Source organism: Bos javanicus, chromosome 27 (assembly GCF_032452875.1).
Source record: "Bos javanicus breed banteng chromosome 27, ARS-OSU_banteng_1.0, whole genome shotgun sequence".
NCBI lineage: Eukaryota > Metazoa > Chordata > Mammalia > Artiodactyla > Bovidae > Bos > Bos javanicus.
In genome coordinates, this window is record NC_083894.1 from 1,131,479 (window position 1) to 1,154,216 (window position 22,738).

Consider the following 22,738-nt stretch of genomic DNA (forward strand, 5'->3'; position numbering starts at 1 on the left):
ACACATTGGTGGTGCAGAGTCAGGCACGTGGGATGCACCTCTGATGTCACAGAGGTCAAGGGACCTCTCGTTGGGGTCATGAAGTTCTGGAGCCCCTGAGGCTGGCTCTGCACTTCCTGGAAGAGGGACAGAGGTAGGCTGGGGGGTCGGGGGGGCAGATAAGGTGGTGGCTTGCAAGGCTCTCGAAGCTGCTGGGCAGTGAGAGGGAGCCTGCGTTTCCAGGAAAACATGTTAGGATTTGTAGTTGGAGGGTGGAGGGGAGGAGTCTCATCTTTTAATTCTGGAGCCTTCAGTGGATAGTTGTTATTAACTGGGCTCAGGATCCACTCTTAATCTTGTTACTGAAGGTGCATGGAGTCCCTGGTGGATGGTGTGCTGGCTGATGGTGGCTTGAAGGGCTGTGTTTCTCCACGTCCTCGATAATACTAGTTTCTTCTTGTCTTTTTGCTGATGGCCATTCTGACAGGTGTGAGGTGACACTACATTGTGGTGTGGTTTGTGTTGCCCTGATTCGCAGTGTTGAGCATCTGGTCATGTGCCTTTGGCCACCTGCATGTCTTCTTTGGAAAAATGTCTGTTTTTTTGCTTATTTTTTAATCAGTTCATTTGTTGGAGAAAAGGAAACTCTGGTACGCTGTTGGTGAAAATATAAATTTGTACATCCAGTATGGAGGTTCCTCAAAAAATTAAATATAGAACCACCATATGGTCCAGCCGCCCTGTTCTGGGTATGCATCCAAAGGAAATGACATCAGTAGCTTGAAGGAGGGATCTTCTCTGCATGCTCATTGCTTTAGTCACAGGAACCAAGACGTAGAAGTAGTCTTAAGTGTTGGAACACAGATGAATGGATAAGGAAGATGTGAGATTGGGGATGTCCTGCCACTTTTGATGACGTGGATGATCCTGGTAGATGCTTTTCTAAGTGAAATAAGCCAGACAGAGATAAATACTGTGTGGTACAACAAGTTTTACGTAGAAACAAACACACACATATGCTTATGTCATAGAAGCTGAGAGTAGAATAGTCTCAGCTTACCTGATGATGATTACCTGAGGCTGGGGAAGGGGTGATGTGAGACCTTGATCAGAGGGCAGAAACTTCCAGCTGTACGTACAGCATAGTGACTGCAGTTAGCAGTTTTGTGTTGTGTCCTTTAAAGATGCTGAGAGTAGGTCCTGTACGTTATCAACACATTCACAGGCACACAAATGCAAGCGTCACCTCTGTGAGCTGAGGGATGTGTTCATGAACTTGATGGTGATCATCTCACATTGTACACGTGTATCAACTCATCATGTTTATGCTTTAAACATATTACGATCTAATTGGTCAGTTTTTCCTCAGTAAACCCAAAATATACCTGGGGGCTTCCAGGGTCCATACTGATGAAAACTGGCTTGCTCATGTGTTAAAAAACTGAAGTTTATTATTTTAATGTTTCAGTTTTCATATGGATAGAGGTGCTGTCTGAACAACTCCCATCTAGGATTCCAGAGGGAGTTTTATTCTGACTCAGTTAATCCCTGGGCTAAAAGAATGAGGCAGAGGAGGCTCCCCGAGATGGAACTGGATGTGGGACAGAGGGACCTTTCACAGAGGGAGTCATGAAACACATCCTAGTACAAGGAGCATCACGCCCACAGTCAACCTCAGAGCTGGGGAAGGACAGGAAGAATCCCAGCGGTTCTGCTAGGGGCCAGACTGGGGGTTGGGGGGACCTTCTGAAACTCTGAGCTGGCCGTGGTGGCGCCATCATGTGACAGGGCATCCACAAGCATTTGAGAGAGGAGGCCCCTGTCAGAAAACCGGAGCCCGGCGGGTGCTGCTGCGGATGTGGAGCAGCGGGACCCTCGTGCACTGGTGTGGGAGGGTCAGCCGGTGCAGCCGCTGTGGGATCAGATGGAGAATCAGACCTCCCCAGAGCACAGACAGAGCTCCCTGTGCTGTACGGCGTTCTCCCCTCCGTCTGCTCTGTGCGTGGTGTCAGCCGCCTGTATGTCAGTCCCAGTCTCCTGGCTCCCTCTACCCTGCCTTAGCCCTTTGCTGTCCTTGCAGTTCTCTCAGTTGGTGTCTCTTTTGCAAATAAGGACCTTTATAAATGGGTATGCGTGCGTGCTCAGTCATGTCCAACTCTCCATGACTCTACGGACTAGAGTCCACCAGGCTCCTCTGTCCATGGAGTTTCCCAGGCAAGAATACTGGAGTGGATTGTCATTTCCTCCTCCAGGGCATCTTCCTGACCCAGGGATAGAACCTGCTGTTCTGCGTGTTCTGCATTGGCAGGTGGATTCTTTACCACTAGCACCACCTGGAAAGCCTTAAATGGGAGGGAAACCCAAAAGGGAAGGGGACATATGTATACATATGACTGACTGATTTTGCTGTGCAGTAGAAGCTAACACAATGTTGTGAAGCAACTATACTGCAATAAAAATTAAGAATAGAACTGCCGTATGGTCGAGAAATGAACCCAAAGTACCAAGAGCAGGAACTCAGAGCCTTGTCATCATGTTCATGCTGTGTCATTCAAAGCAGAACAGTGGGTTTATTATGAGGACTCAGCCACGGGATTGCAGAAGCTGGTAGACATACATCATATCGCATACTGACACTGTGTGTACCTCCTGTTACCCAGCTGGTCTGCTTCCCTGAAGAACCCGACCACACAGTGTTTATCTCCATCTGGAACAGTCCTGAAAGATGGTTTCGTGCCTCTTGACCCGGCCAAGGCCGTTGATTAAATGAATGTGCATTTGTAATTTATCTCAGTTACACATGGTCTGTGCACTTGAATTTTTTTTTATGCTGAAAATAAATTTAATTGCATTTGATTAAATAGATGGGACCAGTATGCATCTTTGTCAACAGTAGAAAAGTAGGAAAGATGTGTTGTGAAAGGAGAGGATAGAGGTAAAGCTAGCCCCAGGGGCCCCGCAGGGTTGCCTGGAGCCTGAGGACCACAGCCCTCCTGAGTGGAGGCCAGTCCTGCTGGAGGAGGCTATGGTTTCCTGATGGAGCCCAGGGCCCTGTGGTCTGTGTCTGTGACCCTGGGGGCTACTCTGCCTGCTCCGGACGGTGAGGGAGCCTACCCTGTGCCAGGCGCTAGCCAGCTCTGGGGCACCTGCCTCCCTCAGGATCTCCCTCCCTTTGGCCCAGGGCTGCCCTGCTGGCCGCTTCACCCTTGTCTGGGGCAGCTGACGAAGCCAGGGAAGGTTCCAGCCTCCCAGGAGGGTCTGGGTTCCCATGATCCGACAGAAGTTTTGAAGGTGCAGCAGAAGTCAAGGTGAGGCCGTGGTCAGGGTGGTTCTCACCCCCTGACCACTAGCCCAAGTGGGCTGCCCTCCCCAATGCAGAGGCAGCTGAGGGACTGAGCTCTGTGCCCTCAAGGTGCCATGGAAACAGCTCGCCTTATGCTGGCACCCTGGGCTTCCATCCCCGGGGCCTCAGCAGCCTAGCCTGAGTGGTGAGGGCTCTTTGTGTGCCCCAGTCCTGACAGACAAGTGAGTGGGATATGCAGGGACTCTCTGTTACTCAGCAGCAACTGTACTTTGTGTGTTATTGAGATTCTGCGAGTGAGCTGATCATGGGCTTCGAGGGGGAATCAAACACTGAGCTCAGCTCCCTGGCAGGCGTATGCGGCACCATCAGTGGGGCCTGAGCTCAGCCTCCCTCAGCCCTTGGACCCTCAGGTTCAGCACCTTTGAACTGGGGCAACACAAGGGGCCTCACATAACCTCAGGGGCTTACTCAGATGGCGAGGGGCAGGCACACAGCCCCACCGTTGGATTGTGGTGACCTCACGTTTAACCCTCATGTGTTCTTGGTCCCTGTTCCTGCCTCTTACACATAGCCCTTGGGGTTCATCTCAGGGAGGGTCGTGCAGGGACCACGGAGGTCACCCCCAGCCACCGGGTGTCAAGAAGCCCACGTCTCAGATACCCAGGTCCCTCCTCTCTGTCTAACAAGGAGCTTTTATTTGTTAAAAGGCCGTAGGATCTACAAAAATACTTAAGACTCACTTTTGTGTGTGTTAATCTGTAATCATTTCAACAGATTCAGGACCCCCACCCCATGTGCCACCCGCAGCTCTGGGGCCGGGATGCAGCCGTGGACCCAGCAGTGGAGTGGGGGGCCTGTGTTCTCACTGAACAGGTGGAGGCGGTGTGCAGACACTTGAGGTCTGCAGGTGCAGGTGTGGTTGGGAAGGGCCCATCATGCTGATTCTGAGTCCCCGCTGGGCGTTTGGGGTGATGGCACGGAGGCAGTGATGGGGCTCTGAAGTCCCAGGAGGAGGAGGCTTATGGGGTGTCCATCCAGGGCCCAGTGAAGATTGCCGGGGAGACGCCCGCAGACGGGGAGGCTGGGAGGCGGGGCGGGACCTGCAGCCAGCAGAGTGCAGAGGGGCCTGGCCTGGGAGGCGAGGCGGGTTCAGGGGGAGACCTGACCTTTGCGTTCCCAGTTGGGTACCCCTGAGCAGAGTGGATGGGGCGGGGTCCTGGGAGGGAAACCTTGGGTTCCAGCTCACACACTCTCAGGAAGGGGCAGGAAGGAGACAGGTAAGCGTGAGTTACTTATTTTATAATATCGAATGTTGAACATTCTAGATTTTCAAAGAAAGCAATTACCATTAGTTTCACAAGCACAATGGAGCTGTTTGAAGCTCCCAAAGCATTTAAAAATGTTAGTGACCTCCAGTTCCTTTTACTTCTCTGAACTGAATTCTTTGGAGCCAGACGAGCCCACATCAAGATGGACAGCCCACTAGTGGTCAGGCTACAGGATCTTAGATTTGAGCATCTGTTAGCCACCAGGGAAGCACGTTTAAAAAGTTAGAAATGGTGTTTCTTCTCATCACTTACATTGTCATGCCTTTTTAAGTCTGTTTTTATGAATATAAGTTCTTAATTAGTTCTTAACCTCCACAACTAACAGTTTCTGAAATGTAGAAAAACCTAATGTGACGCTAGGGCTGTGAAACAGTCAGTCCAAACCCATTCTGTGCCAATTCCTGCTATTTTTAGGCTCAGATGAATGTGCTGTAAAAAGTTAAATGGTCTCTTTGATAAGAATGGAATCCTGGTCATTTTCAGCAATTACTTTTTCTTTTTTTCTGGTTGTACCTTTCAGAGTGTGGGATCCTTGTTCCCTGACCAGGGATCTAACCCGTACCCCCTGCAGTGGAAGCACAGCGTCTTGACCACTGGGCCACTGGACACTGGACCAGTCCCTTGGTCCTTTTCCAATTTTAACGGGGACAGTAACTTAGACAAAGTGCATGTGTGTGCATGTTTATGTGTGTGAATGTGTATTTGGGACTCCTACATGCGGCTTCCCCTCTGCAGACACAGGACATGATAATAAAGGACGTCCTGTGCTTGACATTCAGAATTGAATGATGGTATGAGGCTTGAAGTCAGGCTGTCATGGTGGGCATTCTTCTAAATCCTGGAGACCACATCACACACTATGGCTGTCGGAGGCTGCTTCTGAGCTCCATTTAGGGGGAGGGATTCATGTTCAGATTCTCAGTGCCAGGAAGAGGGAGGCCTCAGGGTAACCTTGTAATGAGAGTCACATTCTGTTTGCCTCCACCAAAAAATAGAGGCTCTGGTAGAAGGTGCCCAGGGGAGCTCCCCACTGAGCTGGACTCCCCATGAGGACAAGGATGGTTGGTCCTGGGGGCCACAGATTCCTGCCGCCTCCTCTTGAGTCCAGGTCCTCTGGAATTGGAGGAGGCTCCTGCACTGGAGAGGGTGACCTGCTTTACTGAGTCCACCAAGTCAAGCTGGCTTCACCCAGAAACACCTGGAGTGGATGTTTAATGTGGACATTTCAGGCTTGGTCAAGGTGTGTATAACAATCACAATCACCCCTCAGGTCACAAGGTCACCTCTGAGCAAAGGCGGACACACAGGTTGGGCTGAGCACGGTCTTCCTGGGCTAGGGAGCAGGGTGGGGCTGGGCCTCGGAGGCTGAGTTCAGGGGTTCACCCCTGGAGAAAGGGCATCAAGGAGAAAAGATGGCACTTCTGACCAGAGTCCTGAGGGTGCAGAGGTCACCGAAGGGCATCCCAGGTGCCCCCATTTTGGACAATGGTTCCCTGAAGACTGGGAAGTGCCCTGACCATGCACTCAGCTGGTGCTACACGATGGAGAATGCTGTGGAGCTAGCTAGTTAGTGCTGGGCTGGTTAGTGCTAGACTAGATAGGCTGGAGTGGTTAGTGCTGGGCTAGTCATGCTTGGCTAGTTAGTGCTAACCTAGTTAGTGCTGGGCTGCTTAGTGCTGGGGTAGATAGTGCTGGGCTGCTTAGTGCTGAGCTAGTCATGCTTGGCTAGTTAGTGCTAACCTAGTTAGTGGTGGGTTGGTTAGTGCTGGGCTGAAGGTGCTGGACTAGGGCTTCCCTAGTCACTGTCATTGTTTCTATTGCTTCCCTATTTGCCATGAAGTGATGGGACTGGTACGTGAACCAGCAGTATATGAACTGAGAACTTCCAGGTGAGGTTCAACAGTACATGAAACAAGAACTTCCAGATGTTCAGGCTGGATCTAGAAAAGGCAGGGGAACCAGAGATCAACTTGCCACCATCTGTTGGATCATAGAAAAAGCAAGAGAATTCCATGAAAACATCTACTTCTGCTTCACTGACTATGCTAAAGCCTTTGACTGTGTGGATCACAACAGACTGGAAAATTCTTCAAGAGATGGGAAAACCAGGCCACCTGACCTGCCTCCATGTATGCAGCTCGAGAAACAGCAGTTAGAACCAGACATGGAACAACAGACTGGTTCTAAATTGGGAAAGGAGTCTGTCAAGGCTGTATATTGTCACCCTGCTTATTTGCTTATATGCAGAATATATTATGTGAAATGCTGGGCTGGATGAAGCACAATCTGGAATCAAGATTGCTGGGAGAAATATCAACAGCCTCAGATATGCAGATAATACCACCCTTATGGCAGAAAACAAAGAAGAACTAAAAAGCTTTCTTTTCTTTTTTAGTTTTTTTTTAATTTAAATTTATTTATTTTAATCGGAGGTTAATTACTTTACAATATTGTATTGGTTTTGCCATGCATCAACATGAATCCACCACGGGTGTACACGTGTTCCCCATCCTGAACCCCACTCCCACCTCCCTCCCCATACCATCCCTTTGGGTCATCCCAGTGCACCAGCCCCGAGCATCCTGTATCATACATCGAACCTGGACTGGCGATTTGTTTCACATATGGTATTATACATGTTTCAATGCTGTTCTCCCAAATCATCCCACCCTCGCCCTCTCCCATAGAGTCCAAAAGACTGTTCTATACATCTGTGTCTCTTTTGCTGTCTCTCATACAGGGTTATCGTTACCATCTTTCTAAATTCCATATATATGTGTTAGTATACTGTATTGGTGTTTGATGAAAGTGAAAGAGGAGAGTGAAAAAGCTGGTTTAAAACTCAGCATTCATGTAAAGTTTAAAAATAAAATAAAACTATTAAAAAATAAATAAATAAAACTCAGCATTCAAAAAACTAAGATCATGGTATCTGATCCCATCACTTCATGACAAATAGATGGGGAAACAATGGAAACAGTGAGAGACTTCATTTTGGGGGACTCCAAAATCACTGCAGATGGTGACTGCAGCCATGAAATTAAAAGACACTTGCTCCTTGGAAGAAAAGCTGTGACAAACCTAGGCAGCATATTAAAAACCAGAGATGTTACTTTGGCAGCAAAGGTCCGTATAGTCAAAGCTGTAGTTTTTCCTGTAGTCATGTACAAATCTGAGAGTTGGGCCATAAAGAAAGCTGAGCACTAAAGAATTGATGCTTTTGAACTGTGGTGTTGAAGAAAACTCTTGAGAATCCCTTGGACTATAAGGATATCAAACCAGTCAATCCTAAAGGAAATCAAAATCAGTCCTGAATATTCTTCAGAAGGACTTATTCTGAAGCTGAGACTCCAGTACTTTGGCCCCCAGATGTGAAGAGCTAACTCATTGGAAAAGACACTGATGCTGGGAAAAATTGAAGGCAGGAGGAGAAGGGGATGACAGAGGACGAGACGGTTGGATGGCGTCACTGACTCGATGAATGTGAGTTTGAGCAGGCTCCGGAATTGGTGATGGACAGGGAAGCCTGGAGTGCCTCAGCCATTGAGGTCACAAAGAGTCGGACACGACTGAGTACTGAGGGTTTGCCTGGTGGTTCATACAGTAAAGAATCTGCCTGTAATGCCAGAGACCTAGATTTGGTCCCTGGGTTAGGAAGATCCCCTGGAGAAGGGCATGGGGATTCCCTCATTGGGATGGAATACTGGAATGGGATTTTTGCCACTCCAGTATTCTTGCCTGGAGAATTCCATGGACAGAGGTCCCTGGCAGGCCACAGTCCATGGGGTCGCAAAAAGTCAGACATGACTGAACAACTAGTACTTTCAGGTATTGCTTGGCTAGTTAGTGCTGGGATGGTGTGCTATCCTGGTTAGTGCATGACTAGGTAGTGCTGGACTAGTTAGTACTGGGCTAGTTAGTGCTGACTAGACAACCACCTTAGCACCTGCGTCCCCCTTCCTCTCTCCACAGTGTGAGTCAGTGTCCTGCCTGCCCCACGTGTGCCTCCTGTTTACCCCACACCCCCCTCCAAAGCCCCCAGTGTCACTCCATCAGCTCTCATGGGGACAGCATTGTGGTCGCGTGGCAGTGGTGGCAGGTTACAGGCTGTGACCTGATCTGCAGGTACTGTGTCCACTTCTTCAAGGTGTATTCCTGGGAAAAGTCAGTGATACCAGTTTGGCCCTGAGGACAGGCACCAGGGATCCCCTGGCATCCTGTTCTGCACATTTCTGTGGCTTATCTGTTGGCAGTAATTCCTTAGAAGAGTAGCCTGTATACCTGTGGCAGATTCATTTCGATGTTTGGCAAAACCAATACAATATTGTAAAGTTTAAAAATAAAATAAAAAAAAAGAAGAGTAGCCTGGCAACAGTGCTTTCAACTGTCCCCTGAGACAGAGATGCACACAGGGACACCCATTAGGTGAATGTTTTGATGAATCAGGCCAGCACTTTCCCCTCTGGGTGTTCATAGGCAGAAGGAACACGAGAGGCTTTTGTGGTCAAGTGACTTTAACTGCAGGACCTGGCAGAACTTTCTCATGATCACATGCGTTTTCGTCCTACCTGTGGGCTGTATCATGTGCAGAATTGCCCCAACTTAAAGGCATCATAAGGGCATGGGTGGGAAGGGAGCCATTGTTCCAAAGGAAAACTGCTGTGAACATTGATAATATCTGCTCAAGTCTGTTGTTTGCTCAGCTGGACCCTGAGCTGGTCGAGGGCAGTGCTCGGTCGTCACAGCACCCCCTGGCCCCCCTCCGCTGGCTGAATGACTTGCTCAGAGACTTGAATGACTTGCTTCTTGGCTGAGGATGCTGAGGGTTTGTAATCAAGGAGGAGCGTTGAGGAATGGTTGCAGCCTCATCGGTGGATGATTTAAGACAGAAGTTCAGCTTTTGCCCTAACTGAGTTGAGAAAGCATAATCATAAATTTCCCAGAGAGATCTCTTCAGTCCCAAGTTCTGTGTACGTCTGTGCTTTGCGGTTGCCTTATGTTGCTGTAGCCTCTTGGGAAAGCCTTTGCATGACTTTAAGCTTCCTTTTGCTTATCAAGGTATTTTCTGCACCTTTTACTACCAAACTGTGCAGGTAAACACAGGCTCTTCTTTCACATTTTCTTGAGACTCATTCGTGATAAAGGCTTCTCGACTTAGATCCTAGAAGATAGACTCAAGGTTCCGCCCCAACACGCTTCATTTTCAGGCTCTAATTGCATCTCATATTTTAAAAGCCATCACAAAATTGGTGGGCCATTTGCCTTAGTGTAGGAGCCCCCTGAGTGCAGCTTTCAAGACACTTGGAGGACCCATTAGGAACATACATTAAACAGAACTGCATTACCATCCTAGGAGCAGCATATATAATCAGTACACTTACCTGATTAACCTTTTTAATGAAAAATGTATGTCATCAGAATTTTTCAGTACTGTTTAATTTGTTAGATCGTTCTGGGCGTGATGACTATGCAGCATCAAACGACCTTATTAGAAAAACACTTGCAACGGTTGATTAGATGCCTTTCTCTACCTGAATGATAACCACATGTCTTTTATTTATTTGTTCTGAAACAGGTTTTGCCCGGCATTCTGCAGAAGCATTGCTGTATCTTACCAGACAGGAACACAGGTAAATGCATTTGTTCTTCTGATTTGAGATTATTGGTTCTATATCTGTGCAAAACTGAGAAATATGATTGCATAATTAGATATCTTGATTTTTTAAAGGTAGCTATTTCATATATTGACTGAAACAAGCAAAAAAAAAAAAAAAAAGAATGATTCGGTTCTATAGTGAGTTATGACCAGAACTTAGAGATTTGTTTTTATTTGATAAAAGAAATAGATGATTGTTGCCTTGAATTTTTAAGGAAGCCAATTGTTTTATAAAGTTGAATATATTAATATTAATTTCAGTTGTTTCTTTTGTGGATGATATTTATTAAGGCAAACCACCGTTGTTGGTTAGCATGGAATGGATTTAGAGTCTTCTTGCTGTCGAGGCTTTCCTTGCTCTCAGGGTAGGACGGGCCAGTTGTTATGTTCTTAAAACCTTGAGGATCTTTGTGAATAAATCAACAGTATGCATGTCTTAGAGCGGGAGATGCTATGACCCTGTGGTTTCCTGTTGTCGCACAGACGTATGTGGCTGGCAGTTGTAATTAAGGTGGTTTGCATTGCTTTTAAGGAAACACGATGGAGGGAAAAGCCTGAAAAAAAATCCTTTGGAACTTTGTTGTTTTAAATTTAAACAAAGAAAATAATTGACATGGAGTGTTATCCTGCAGGTCTACATCTCAGTCACTCGCCTGTGCTTCTAATTTCCAGCATTTAATTCAGAGACTCAAGTCCTGAGGAAAAGGTAGAGTTGCTGGTTCTTTTGTGCACAGGGTTTTATTAGAGTTTATTCATTTCCAGAATCAGTTGTCTCATGTCTGTCTGCGTCTGGGATACTCTTGTTGGATATGAAACAGGCTTCTGATACTTCCTCGTGTATTTTCTAATTGAACAAAATGAATCCTAATGGACTCTTCCGTGATAATTAGAAGAGTGTAATCCACTGGGATTTTCTCTACTTTTATCATAAATAGTGTCTTGACTGGAGGTTATGTTTAATGGGGTCTCACTGGTACATGACAAGGCATTGTTTATACTGTACCTTCCAGTGTAAAATCCGGAGTATTCTGGAAAAATAAGATCTTCATTTTTTAAACTTATGATATGGATAGATTATATTGCTAATTATAATTTTTCAAAAAGTTCATAGACCTGTCTCTGTTTTGGTTTTGTCCAATCAATTACATCTTAGCTGAAAATTTGAGCAAATTTACTGCTTACGGGGAAGTTTGTTTAGAACATGGTTAGATTTTTTTTTTTTTTATGAGAAATATGTTTTTGTACATCCGCTCCTACACTCATTAACTTATTTGCAGCAATGGTGGTAGCAGTTGAATGTTCTCTCAAGGTATGATTACATTTATCTATGAAATCTTATAACTCTTTGGTTCCTTGCACAATCTTAGGTAAGGGTTCTAAGGAAAAGGTAATGGGAGCAGAAAGAGGAGGGAATAATATCTGAGTCCACAATATCTGACTTCTCATGAGGGAAAAGTGATAGGTGGTTCCCTTCCATTATAAATTATCAATATGTGTTAGCCTTCCGGAAAAGGAGATTCCTCACTGATACGTAGAAGTAGTTTCTACATCACTGATAGCAATTCACACAAATTGAGGGGCTATTTCAAAAAGCATATGATAGAATTTAGGGGAGATAGTCCACTCACAGTGGTTGATGGACTTCTCCAGTAAGCAGGCTCCCAAGTGTGAGGCGTCGGTCCACGTAGCAGTCCCTCGGGAGCCTTGTCACAGTCTGTCAGTAAGTGGCTGTGATCTTTAGAGCACAAATAATGGTTGGATATTTATTGAGCCTGTTTCTGCTTCCTGAAGGTCTTGGTTAGTAATGAAAAATGTGAACTAGTCACGTGCAAAGAAACAAAGATTTTGCAAGCAGTGTCCATTGACAGCCATGAGTACAACACAGTTTAAGGTGGAATTCAGTTTCCAGATTAGTTTTTCTCTTCCAGGTGAGACATTGTTGATTCTGAGATGCAAAAAAGAATAGTGACAGAATTAATAAAAAGTACTGTTCTGTGGGAATCTAAATGGACTTTAAATATTGAGGTGAGTTTCCTATATTTTTAGACAGTTCGTTATATAAAAAGTTTCAAGTGAATACAGAAAATATTTCCGGTTTGAGATTCTTGCTTTGCTTTTTATAAGAATCCAAGTAGCCAACCTCTAGAACTAAGAAAGCTTCCTTTCCACTGTGACTTGAGTGTTGAGGCCATTTGTGGGCAGTTTCCGTGAAAATATGTTTACATGATTGAGTGTTTCTCTTTGGAGTCAGTGCTGAGGACCTGAGGCTGTGAACTTAGGTGTGGAAATGGGAAAGAATCATGTCAAGTGGGATGAAAGAGGAGTTGGCTGAAATTGTAGCTTTTGGAAGCAAAAGATTTGAGAATTCTGTTTTTTCCTGCATAATTCAATCTAATATGTCTAATTAAGTTGCTTAATTATTTAGGAAATGTTTGGAAATTTTTTCAGGCTGAGACATAGTAGTTGTTGCTCTTGTATCTTAATGGCAAATAGGGTCTTTAGGAATCTGAATATGGTTTGTTTCACCTTCGTGGTTTTATAGAAGACTTTGCAAACTTTTGGTGAAGAAGATCATTGGCCTAGGTAGAGGGCTTCATCTTGGGATGATACAAATATTCTGCAGATGATACAAATATATGTTATGGTCACACAACAATGTGAATGTACTTAATGCCACGGAAGTGAACACTCAAAAATGGTTCAGGTGGTAAATTGTATGAAAGATCAACTTCGGGGTGAACATGAGCACTGAGATACTTTCTCTTGAGTGGGTGGGTCGGAGCTTGGATCCTCTGTGTGAAACCCAGGGTGATTCATCTTCCCCCTGCTGCTCCGTGTCTCATGTGTCCGTACACGACTTACAAGTAGCCACTGTCACGTGATGCATCAGCTGTGCCTTCCACAGGGGAGACCATGGGTCCTGAGTGTGTGTCCCAGACAGGCTGCCTTTGACCAGTGAAGGGTCTGGTCTTGGTCCTTGGACCGGGGTCCCCAACCTCCAGGATGTGATGCCTGAGAGGACCTGAGGCAGAGCTGATGGAATAACTATAGAAATAAAGTGCACAATGAATGGAATGCGCTCGAATCATCCCCAAACCATTCCCTACCCCCTCCCCCCGTCCATGGAAAAACTGTCTTCCACAAAACCAGTCCCTGGTGCCAAAAAGACCGGGGACAGTTGCCTTAGATGGTCTGATTCTGTATCGGTTTGTCCTCGCCGTTCCTTTGGCCTCTTCATGCCATTTGGGAAAAATCAAACTCAGGCAGGAGTGAGCTTAATAAATTGTTTTGCTGGGGTGACACAGTGGGCTGGGGCTCTGCCCCTGAGCTTGACGATCTCACAGCATTTACACCCCACCCCCGACCCCCCAGCTATCACGACACAGCCTGCTCAGCTAGCACAAATGACTGGAAGTTATAAGAATGACTGATTTTGTAGTAAAGCAGCAGTAGTGCTTAACTGTGCAGTTTCATAATAACAACTAAGCAGTGAAGTATCCAGTGGATTGAGCATGTGGCAGTATTTGATGTTTGAGATGAATTTATAGCTCCACAGGGAATACAGAAAGATTGTGAACCAAGTTGTGTATAAGAACTGGTGGAAAGATTTGGAGTACTTGCCATATATTCTGTGGCACTGGTCTTTGTGTTAGCCAACCTGTGGCGTGATGTCCACGAAGACTCAGTGTGACTCTCACCTTGGGTTCCTCCCAGTGATGTGCTGTCTGGCGCTTACTGCCAGCCTCCCATGCCCGGTGTAAGGGTGGCAGGAAGCCTGGCCCGTGTTTGGGGTGCATACGCCACACCTGGGTACTGGACGTGGGTTGAGGAGGGACCTGATCGTCCCCAGGCCCCAGGAGCTGGTGAGCCTGGCTCCAGTGTGCTCCTGGCTCTTGCCCTCGCTCCTGTGTCTGACTCCTGAGGGGTTAATTCAGGATGCGGTCAGCAGGTGCTCCTCCATCCCCTCGGGGCTGGTTGTCCCCTTGTGTGTGTTGGCAAAATAAAATGTGGGGTTAAAATAAGCACCTTTGTAACGGGTGCTTAATGTTAAGAAGCCTCCATAGGCCAAGTAAGCACTCTTGTATTTCTATTAGGATGCTGAACCCGTGTGCTTCATCAGGCAGGGTTTGGACGCCTGTGGGCACTGGACCCAATTACATGGTGTCGAGCTGCAAGCAGGGCTGTTAGTGTGTGGACAGCTGCTGGGAAGTTTGCATATTGAGGTCAAAGGCAAAGGGGATGTAATGGTGAAAATAGTGGAAATGTTTGCTCTGTTGAGTCCTAAACCCCATAAGTTTCTTTTGAGCCGAAGGTTATAAAAAGCCTTTAATGTCAAGATGGACAAGAGAAGGGAAATCAGTGAGTGAGCTGCTCTTCCTGCCACAGACATGCCTGAGAGCTTGTCCCCAGTGGCAGGTCTGGTGAGAGTCTGGCAGTGAGTGTGTCTGTGGAGACAAAACCCTGCTTCGTTGTCTTCCACTTGACTTGTGCGGTTCTCAGATCTGTGTAGACAGTGATGTCTGCAATGTGAATGGTGGATGTTACACCTTGTGGTTTTGCTGTTTCTAGTTTGTAAGGCTTTCTCACGTTCCTTCCGGCAAGTCCTCCAGCTTCCTCGTGAGATAGGAAACAGTGCCCTTGCCTGCAGATCAGAGCGGTGACGAGCCCTGGCACCGCGTGTCAGCGTCACCGCCACACGGTTGCTGAGGGTCTTGCCGAGACCCAGATGCAGATTTTTACTGAGTCAGTTTGTGATTCCATTATGACCTTTAGTAAGTCTTTAACCTTCCCAGTGTCTCCTTCCTGTGAAACACGGTGAAACCACAGAATAGAGAGGACTGGGAACCCTGATGCAGGGGCTTGGGGTGGGGTTGGGGGGAAGCTGCCCGCAGGGCCCCTGGAGCTTCAGGGCACAAGATGGGTGAGCACATCAGGTGGGTCTATTGCTGGAAAGATGTTCAGTGAAGTGGAGCAGTTACTTACCTGGGAGGCCTCGCGTTTCGAAATGCCAGGTGAATGGTCTTTTAACTTACTAGGTTAAACATAAGATGTCTTGTCTTTGGAAGACCAAATCCTTTAAGTGAGTTTCCTTTACCCAGAGACGGAAATTATTTATAATACCTTTTTTTCTTTCCAAAAAGAACGGCGGTTGTGGGAACGGGGTGCCAGATGATGTGATTCATAAACCAAGAATAACTCAGGCGGAGCCGGGGGCGCCAGGGGAGGAGGCGGGTGTCTCAGCCCTGATGGTGCTCTTCCTCCAGCCCAAGCCTTGATGACCAGCCACCCTGATCCATCGACAGGAGACGGAAACAGTCCTGTGCTGGAAGGGCTGTATTTTGCGCACTGAAAATGGCTTCATAAGAAAAGTCGTCATGCTTGTTAACTGCTGCCAGAGTGAAAGGCTGTGAGTCCGTAGTTTTGTCCTGTACCTGAATTGTCCTACACCACGTGGTTCATCTTAACCTCAGGGCTCTCACAGCCTGGTGGCATCTTGGCGCCACGTGGGAAGGTCAGTGCTGTGAGAGGCCAGGACCCGGATTCGGCCCCTGCTCGCCCGGAGCAGGTGCTTCTGTGCAGGGCAGACCTCGGACCCTGTCCACCCTGGCCTGTGATGCCTTCCTCAGGTCTGTGGTCTCTGCCGGGTTGGTGTGGAGGCAGAAGGCCTGTGGCTCAGGTCTGAATGTCCTGCAGCAGCGCCTGTGCTGAAGGTCTCCTGGGGAACCTGGCAGCTGACGTCGGGCTCAGTGGCGCCCAGCTCGTGGGGCAGGCTGGGCCATGGGCTGTCTATCCCTAGGTGCTGTGTGGGTCTGAGACTGCAGCTTCAGGCGGACGGTCAGCTTTGTCTGAGGGGCTCCCAGGGCTCACACTGGGGGCAGGGACGAGCACCCCGCTGCTGGCATCCCCCCCCAGGACCTCATGTGGAGCCCTGTCCCCTGTAGAGCAAGCCTGCTTCCCAAGAACACCTTCCCCAAACCTCTGTTCTTTTTCTTTATCATCATCCCAGGATGGTACCTACAAGGTAGGTGACAGTGTGACCGTGTCCTGACTTCTGGGGACAAAATCTTGGTCAGTGTTGAGCCTGAAGCCATGGAGAACATGCACAGCCAAGGGTGAGGTGTGGGATGCGTCTAAAAGCTCAGTGAATTCTCTCAAACTCTAAGCTCTTCTGGACCTTGAATCTCAGTCTCCTCTGAATTCTCCGAGTATTCTATGTGCACACGTGTTTGTGGGATGTTCAGAAATGTCAGACTTAAGGCTCCTGGTTTAAAAATCATTTGCTTGTCAGTTCAGTTCAGTTCAGTCGCTCAGTTGTGTCTGACTCTTTGCGACCCCGTGAATCACAGCACGCCAGGCCTCCCTGTCCATCACCAACTCCCGGAGTTCACCCAAACTCATGTCCATCGAGTCAGTGATGCCATCCAGCCATCTCATCCTCTGTCGTCCCCTTCTCATCAGGTGGCCAAAGTATTGGAGTTTCAGCTTCAACATCAGTCCTTCCAGTGAACACCCAGGACTGATCTCCTTTAGGATGGACTGGTTGGATCTCCTTGCAGTCCACGGGACTCTCAACAGTCTTCTCCAACACCACAGTTCAAAAGCATCAATTCTTTGGTGCTCAGCTTTCTTGACAGTCCAACTCTCACATCCATACACGACCACTGGAAAAACCATAGCCTTGACTAGATGGACCTTTGTTGGCAAAGTAATGTCTCTGCTTTCCTTCCAAGGAGTAAGCGTCTTTTAATTTCATGGCTGCAGTCACCATCTGCAGTGATTTTGGAGCCCCCCCCCAAAAAGTCAGCCACTGTTTGCACTGTTTCCCCATCTATTTGCCATGAAGTGATGGGACCAGATGCCATGATCTTAGTTTTCTGAATGTTGAGCTTTAAGCCAACTTTTTCACTCTCCTCTTTCACTTTCATCAAGAGGCTTTTTAGTTCTTCTTCACTTTCTGCCATAAGGGTAGTGTCATCTGCATATCTGAGGTTATTGATATTTCTGCCAGCAATCTTGATTCTAGCTTATGCTTCTTCCAGCCCAGCGTTTCTCATGATGTACTCTGCATAGAAATAAGCAGGGTGACAACATACAGCCTTGACGTACTCCTTTTCCTATTTGCAACCAGTCTGTTGTTCCATGTCCAGTTCTAAGTGTTGCTTCCTGACCTGCATATAGATTTCTCAAGAGGCAGGTCAGGTGGTCTGGTATTCCCATCTCTTGAAGAATTTTCCACAGTTTATTGTGATCCACACAGTCAAAGGCTTTGGCATAGTCAATAAAGCAGAAATAGATGTTTTCCTGGAACTCTCTTGCTTTTTCGATGATCCAGCAGATGTTAGCAATTTGATCTCTGGTTCCTCTGCCTTTTCTAAAATCAGCTTTAACATCTGGAAGTTCACAGTTCACATATTGCTGAAGCCTGGCTTGGAGAATTTTGAGCATTACTTTATTGGCATGTGAGATGAGTGCAATTGTGTGGGAGTTTGAGCATTCTTTGGCATTGCCTTTCTTTGGGATTGGAATAAAAACTGACCATTTCCAGTCCTGTGGGCACTGCTGAGTTGTCCAAATTTGCTGGCATATTGACTGCAGCACTTTCACAGTATCATCTTTCAGGATTTGAAATAGCTCAACTGGAATTCCATCACCTCCACTAGCTTTGTTCGTAGTGATGCTTTCTAAGGCCCACTTGACTTCACATTCCAGGATGTCTGCTCTAGGTGAGTTATCACACCATTGTGATTATCTGGCTTGTGAAGATCTTTTTTGTTCTTCTGTGTATTCTTGCCACCTCTTCTTAATATCTTCTGCTTCAGGTACCATTGGTTGTCAGGGTCCCTTAAGATTCTGAGCATTGGTCATTTCTCATCAGCCTTCACTAGGAATTAGGGTCCATGGAGTTGTCTGAAACCTGTCAGGAGTGGGCTTTTATTTTTTATTTTTTTTTGTTTTTTTTTTTTTCTTTGTATTTCTTGATAAGAGAAAGGCTTATAACTCTCATAGACTGATTATTTCTCCCAGTGGGTGTTTCATAAAGGGGCAACAGCTTGTGTGGCTGTTCCTCAGTCTCTCTGGCTGCTCTGTGCATATGATCCCAGGGATAGATTGGAGAAACCTGTTTTTCCTCTTCTCTTTGTCTCCTGTCCTCCATCTCATCTCTTACTTCGATGGTCTGAGTTTCTACTGAAACCAGAGTAGTCTGAGGTCGTACTGAGACAGGAGTTGTTTGGACCTCCATGTGGGCAGTTTGAATCTCAGTTTGGATTTCCAGGTATGGGGGCAAAGTAAGAGGACAGGAGGGAGCTGAAGGTTTCACGCCCAAATCTATACCCTTAGGGCATAAGTCTGGCATATTTCGCAGAAAGAAAAAGGGCAACACATATGCTACTTCTACCCATTTCCCTTGTTCCTTACAGACCCGGTCTAATTGTAGAACAGTATTATACTTAAGAGACCCTCCAACTAGCCACCGTTCACCATCCTCCAATGGATACCGTGGCAATGCAGTATCACATAGGAAGACCAGGTGTGTCTTCTTTAAGCCCTGGGGATCAAATCTATCCCAGTTTTTCAGGATACAGTTCAAAGGAGTGAGGCTGGAATTGTTAGCTCCCATCTGTAAGAGAGAAAAAAAGCGACCAGCGCCATTTTTCTACCGGAGGCGTCCCTCCCTGCTCTAGATGGGGGTGTAGACAGACGTTACACCAAAAGCTTTTCCTTCCTGGTCGGACTTAGTCTGTCCCTTACCAATGCAGGTGCAGTCTGCGTCCCTCCCAGTTCTACCACCGAGATGGGGTGAGGATGTACCAGGGGTAGACCTGATAGCATCCCTACTTGACGTCCAGCTCTTCACCCTTAACCTTGCTTGCCTCTGATGTCACCCAGGGTGCAATCAGAGTAACCTTCCAGAATGCCTCCCAAGCTAAGACTACTAGGGGAAACATTCGTCACCTGAGTGCCTGTGCATGACTCTGAGTATTTCCTGACCACAATAAGACAGACACGAACATAAAACTGAGATGTTCTTTCCAGGCAACGCCACACCAGTATAATAGCCTCCTCTGATCCACTAAGAGCTGGCGTTACCAAAGGAAAAAACCCATCTCAGTCCCAATCTGAGTAACCTTTAACCTCAGAGATGCTCTTGGAGCTAGAGCTCCATCTAGCTTCTGAACTTTCGATTCCTAGCGAGGCTAGGCGCTTTCTTGACTACCAATTCAAGTTTTGGACCTAAGCCACAGTATACAATAACAGTATAGATCACAAGTCCCTTGAAAGTCTATGATCCAATAGATTAGGTTAGTACTTCTAATTCCCAAGGATTTATGAAATGGTCAAAGAGACCAAAAAGTTTGACCGAGAAAGGAGGGTTCGGTCCACACGCTTTGCCCATTTCTGGTCAGTTCCCTGTGGAGACATTGGGTGCCTCTTGGCATCGGCAGGTCGGTATAAACCCCCAACAGGTTTCTGCCATAAGCCGTATGAGATCACCGTGAAACCACAGAGCAGGGCTCCTTACTTGCTTCACGCAGGGCCTGTCATTCATTCACACAAGCACACGGTAGAGTTAGTAAAGCACAGCAGAAAACGTGTTTTCTGAGAACAAAGAACTAAAGCTCCAAGCATCCTTACTTTGTCCTGAATGATCCCGGACGAGCCCCCAAGATGAAAGGTTGTTGTTGAATCACGCGAAGACACCGGGATTCTTGGCCCCCAGAGGAGAAGAATTCAATCTGGGGCCAGAGACGAGGCTTGATCGCTCAGAGCTTTTGTGTAATAAAGTTTTATTAAAGTATAAAGGAGATAGAGAAAGCTTCTGACATAGGCATCAGAAGGGGGCAGAAAAAGTACCCCAGGAGTGGGCTTTTATACCTTTGCTGTTTAATTAGGTTCTGTGGCTTGGGTGTCACATGATCCCTTGTGAAAGATGGTAAGATGACATCTCTGCTCAGAGTTGCCAGCTAGATGCCACTTTAGATGAGAAGTCTGCTCTGTTCTCTGACCTGTGACCTGGTGACCGCCTCTGGGGCGTCATGGTGCCTGTATCCCCAGAAGAGGTGCTGCTCAGGAAGGGAGGACTCTGAGTTCCAGGTGTGGGAGGGGCCCCAGAAGTTACTCCAGCCTCACAGAAGTACTTGTTTTGAGGTTAAAGGCAGCTTTAATATTTGCCAAAAACAACATTTTAAAATAATGCCAGGAAATCATTTTATTGTAAAAATACTCAGTATTAAAGTTTAAAGCTTTTTAAGAAATATGAGTTTATTTCATCTTTGGCAAAAACAATCTTTTTTTCAGGTTTTAAAAATTAGTAAAAAATATTTCTGAGCTCTGCCTGAATACACAGGTGCAGGATTGTGTGTGTGTGTGCATGTCTGAGGTGCTTTCATTACCTGCAACCACAGACCATATGCAGGTGGAGTGGTTTTAGTGTGTATTTTAGTTCCCTCACTTTAAAGTTTGAATGAAGCCCCAGGTGAAGACAGTGATCGATGTTTTCATTGAGAGTTTGCTTATTTAGCAGTGCAGTTTCACTGCTAAGCAGGCATTTGTGGGACACGTAAATGGAGCTGCAAACACTAGATTTATAGCACGGTCCTCCTGGCACAAACTACAGTTAATATGCAAGAGTGTTGAGGACTCAGACACAGCCAGTGAAAGATAAAGAAGGGGTGCTTCCTGAGGCTGGGCTGCTATGGTCCCTGCTGCGCCTCCGTGGGTCCTGGGGGCTGGGGGGAGGTCGTACCGGGTGGTCCTGTGTGTGCATCTGGGGGGGGACAGCTGGGGTGACGCGTGGAGAGACTGATGCCAGGACGGATTCACCACACCTGCCCCTGGGAGCCTCCCGTTTATTTCTCGTTCGTGTCCACCCCCAGTGGAATGAAAACTTCCCACTTTACACCCAGTTCCTTACATTGATGCTCATGTTTAAGGTGTTTCATAAGAAGGACACGGCGGTAACTTGAATGCATCTTCTTAAAGGTGTCTGTTGGTAGGATTCCCTGGGGTCAGGACCGCCTCTTACTGATTCGGTGCCCCCAGCACAAATACTCGGTGGACACTGATAAAAGTGATTTTAATTGAGCTGAACTGAATGTGTGCCTTTATTGGTGACTGGTGTCCTGTCACTGGAGAAGTAGCGTAGGAGAAAAGCATAAGCAGCGAAGGGGAGAGGTTGCATAGAGTGGTTTTACAACCAAAGTTAAACACACAAAGCCAAAGGGCTGAGGTTTGTTAGACACACATCTGAGTAGTGTAGCTGCTGTGTGTAAGTGATTCCAGGGAATGTTCCCTTCCAGAGGGATGACCCATCAGTTCCTGGAATAGACCGGTGATGCTGTGGACCATGCAGAGAGCTCTGTATAATGAAATCACAGCATCAGGCCTGCCTTGATGATTACCTGAGGACATGAACAGCAGTGTGTGCACATCAGAAGGGGTCCCCACGGAGATGGCCCTGGTGTTCAGTTAGGGCGATGTGTTTAAGTGTCCCACTGGGTCCAGCTCAGCTGACAGTCACAGCTCATGGAGTGGTGAGCGTGGGCTCTCTCGACTGTGAGTAGGAAGACGGAAGGACGCCGTCTGTGGATGGTGGGCCAGGAGCCAGCAACCAGGTGGCCTCAGGGATGGATGCAGAGACAGCTCTGAGGCACCTCTGGGTTCTCCATGTGAAGGACAAGAAACCCTGTGGTCTCCATCTGAAGGTGTGGCTGCCGGGGTTCCCCAGTGACAGAACAAGAGGATGTGTGTGTGTGTATAAATGCATGTATCTTTATATAGAAAGACTTAGATTTCTTGTGAGGAACTTTGGCTCGTGTGATTGTGGGAGCTGACACAGCCCATGATCTGCAGCCTCATGACCCAGGAGAGTTTGTGTTGCAATTCAAGTCCAAAGGTAGGGAAACCCAGATCCCATTTTGAAATCAGCAGGCAGCAAAGTCTCCCTTGAAGCCTTTGTTTTCCGTCCAGGCCTTTGGCTGATTGGGGGGCCCCCCACCCACCCCAGGAGGGTTGATCTGCTTTACTTAGCTCACCAGTTCAGATGACAGCCTCATCCAGGTTGTATGTGGTACATACACGTGCTGTAGGTTGCACAGTGTGTGTGTGTACGTGGTACACACGTGTGGTGTGCACATGTATATGCATGGTAGATGTATGTGTGCGGTGTGTGTGTGTCCATGGTGTAGACGTGTGTGTTACACACATGCCATATGCTGCATGGTGTGTGTGTGTGTGCATTGTTGATGCATGTGTGTTCACAGTAGATGCCTGTGTGCTGCACACGTGCTGTGTGCTGCATGGCATGTGTGTGTGCATTGTTGGTGCATGTGTGTTCACAGTAGATACATGTGTGTTGCACATGTGCTGCATGCTGCATGGCACATACGTGTGCATTGGTGCATGTGTGTTCACAGTAGATGGATGTGTGTGGTGTACACATGCTGCATGCTGCATGGCACGTGTGGGCGC

At 47.2% G+C, this 22,738-nt stretch overlaps 1 protein-coding gene across 5 annotated transcripts in view; it reads left to right on the forward strand.

The window, feature by feature from the left end:
- DLGAP2 (DLG associated protein 2) overlaps window positions 1–22,738 on the forward strand; it is a 647,652-nt gene that overhangs the window by 183,397 nt on the left and 441,517 nt on the right. For all 5 annotated transcript variants that reach the window (XM_061404053.1, XM_061404052.1, XM_061404055.1 and 2 more), the window contains one exon: window positions 10,187–10,241. In XM_061404053.1, the coding sequence (XP_061260037.1) occupies window positions 10,187–10,241 (55 nt within the window). The remainder of the gene's footprint in view (window positions 1–10,186; window positions 10,242–22,738) is intronic.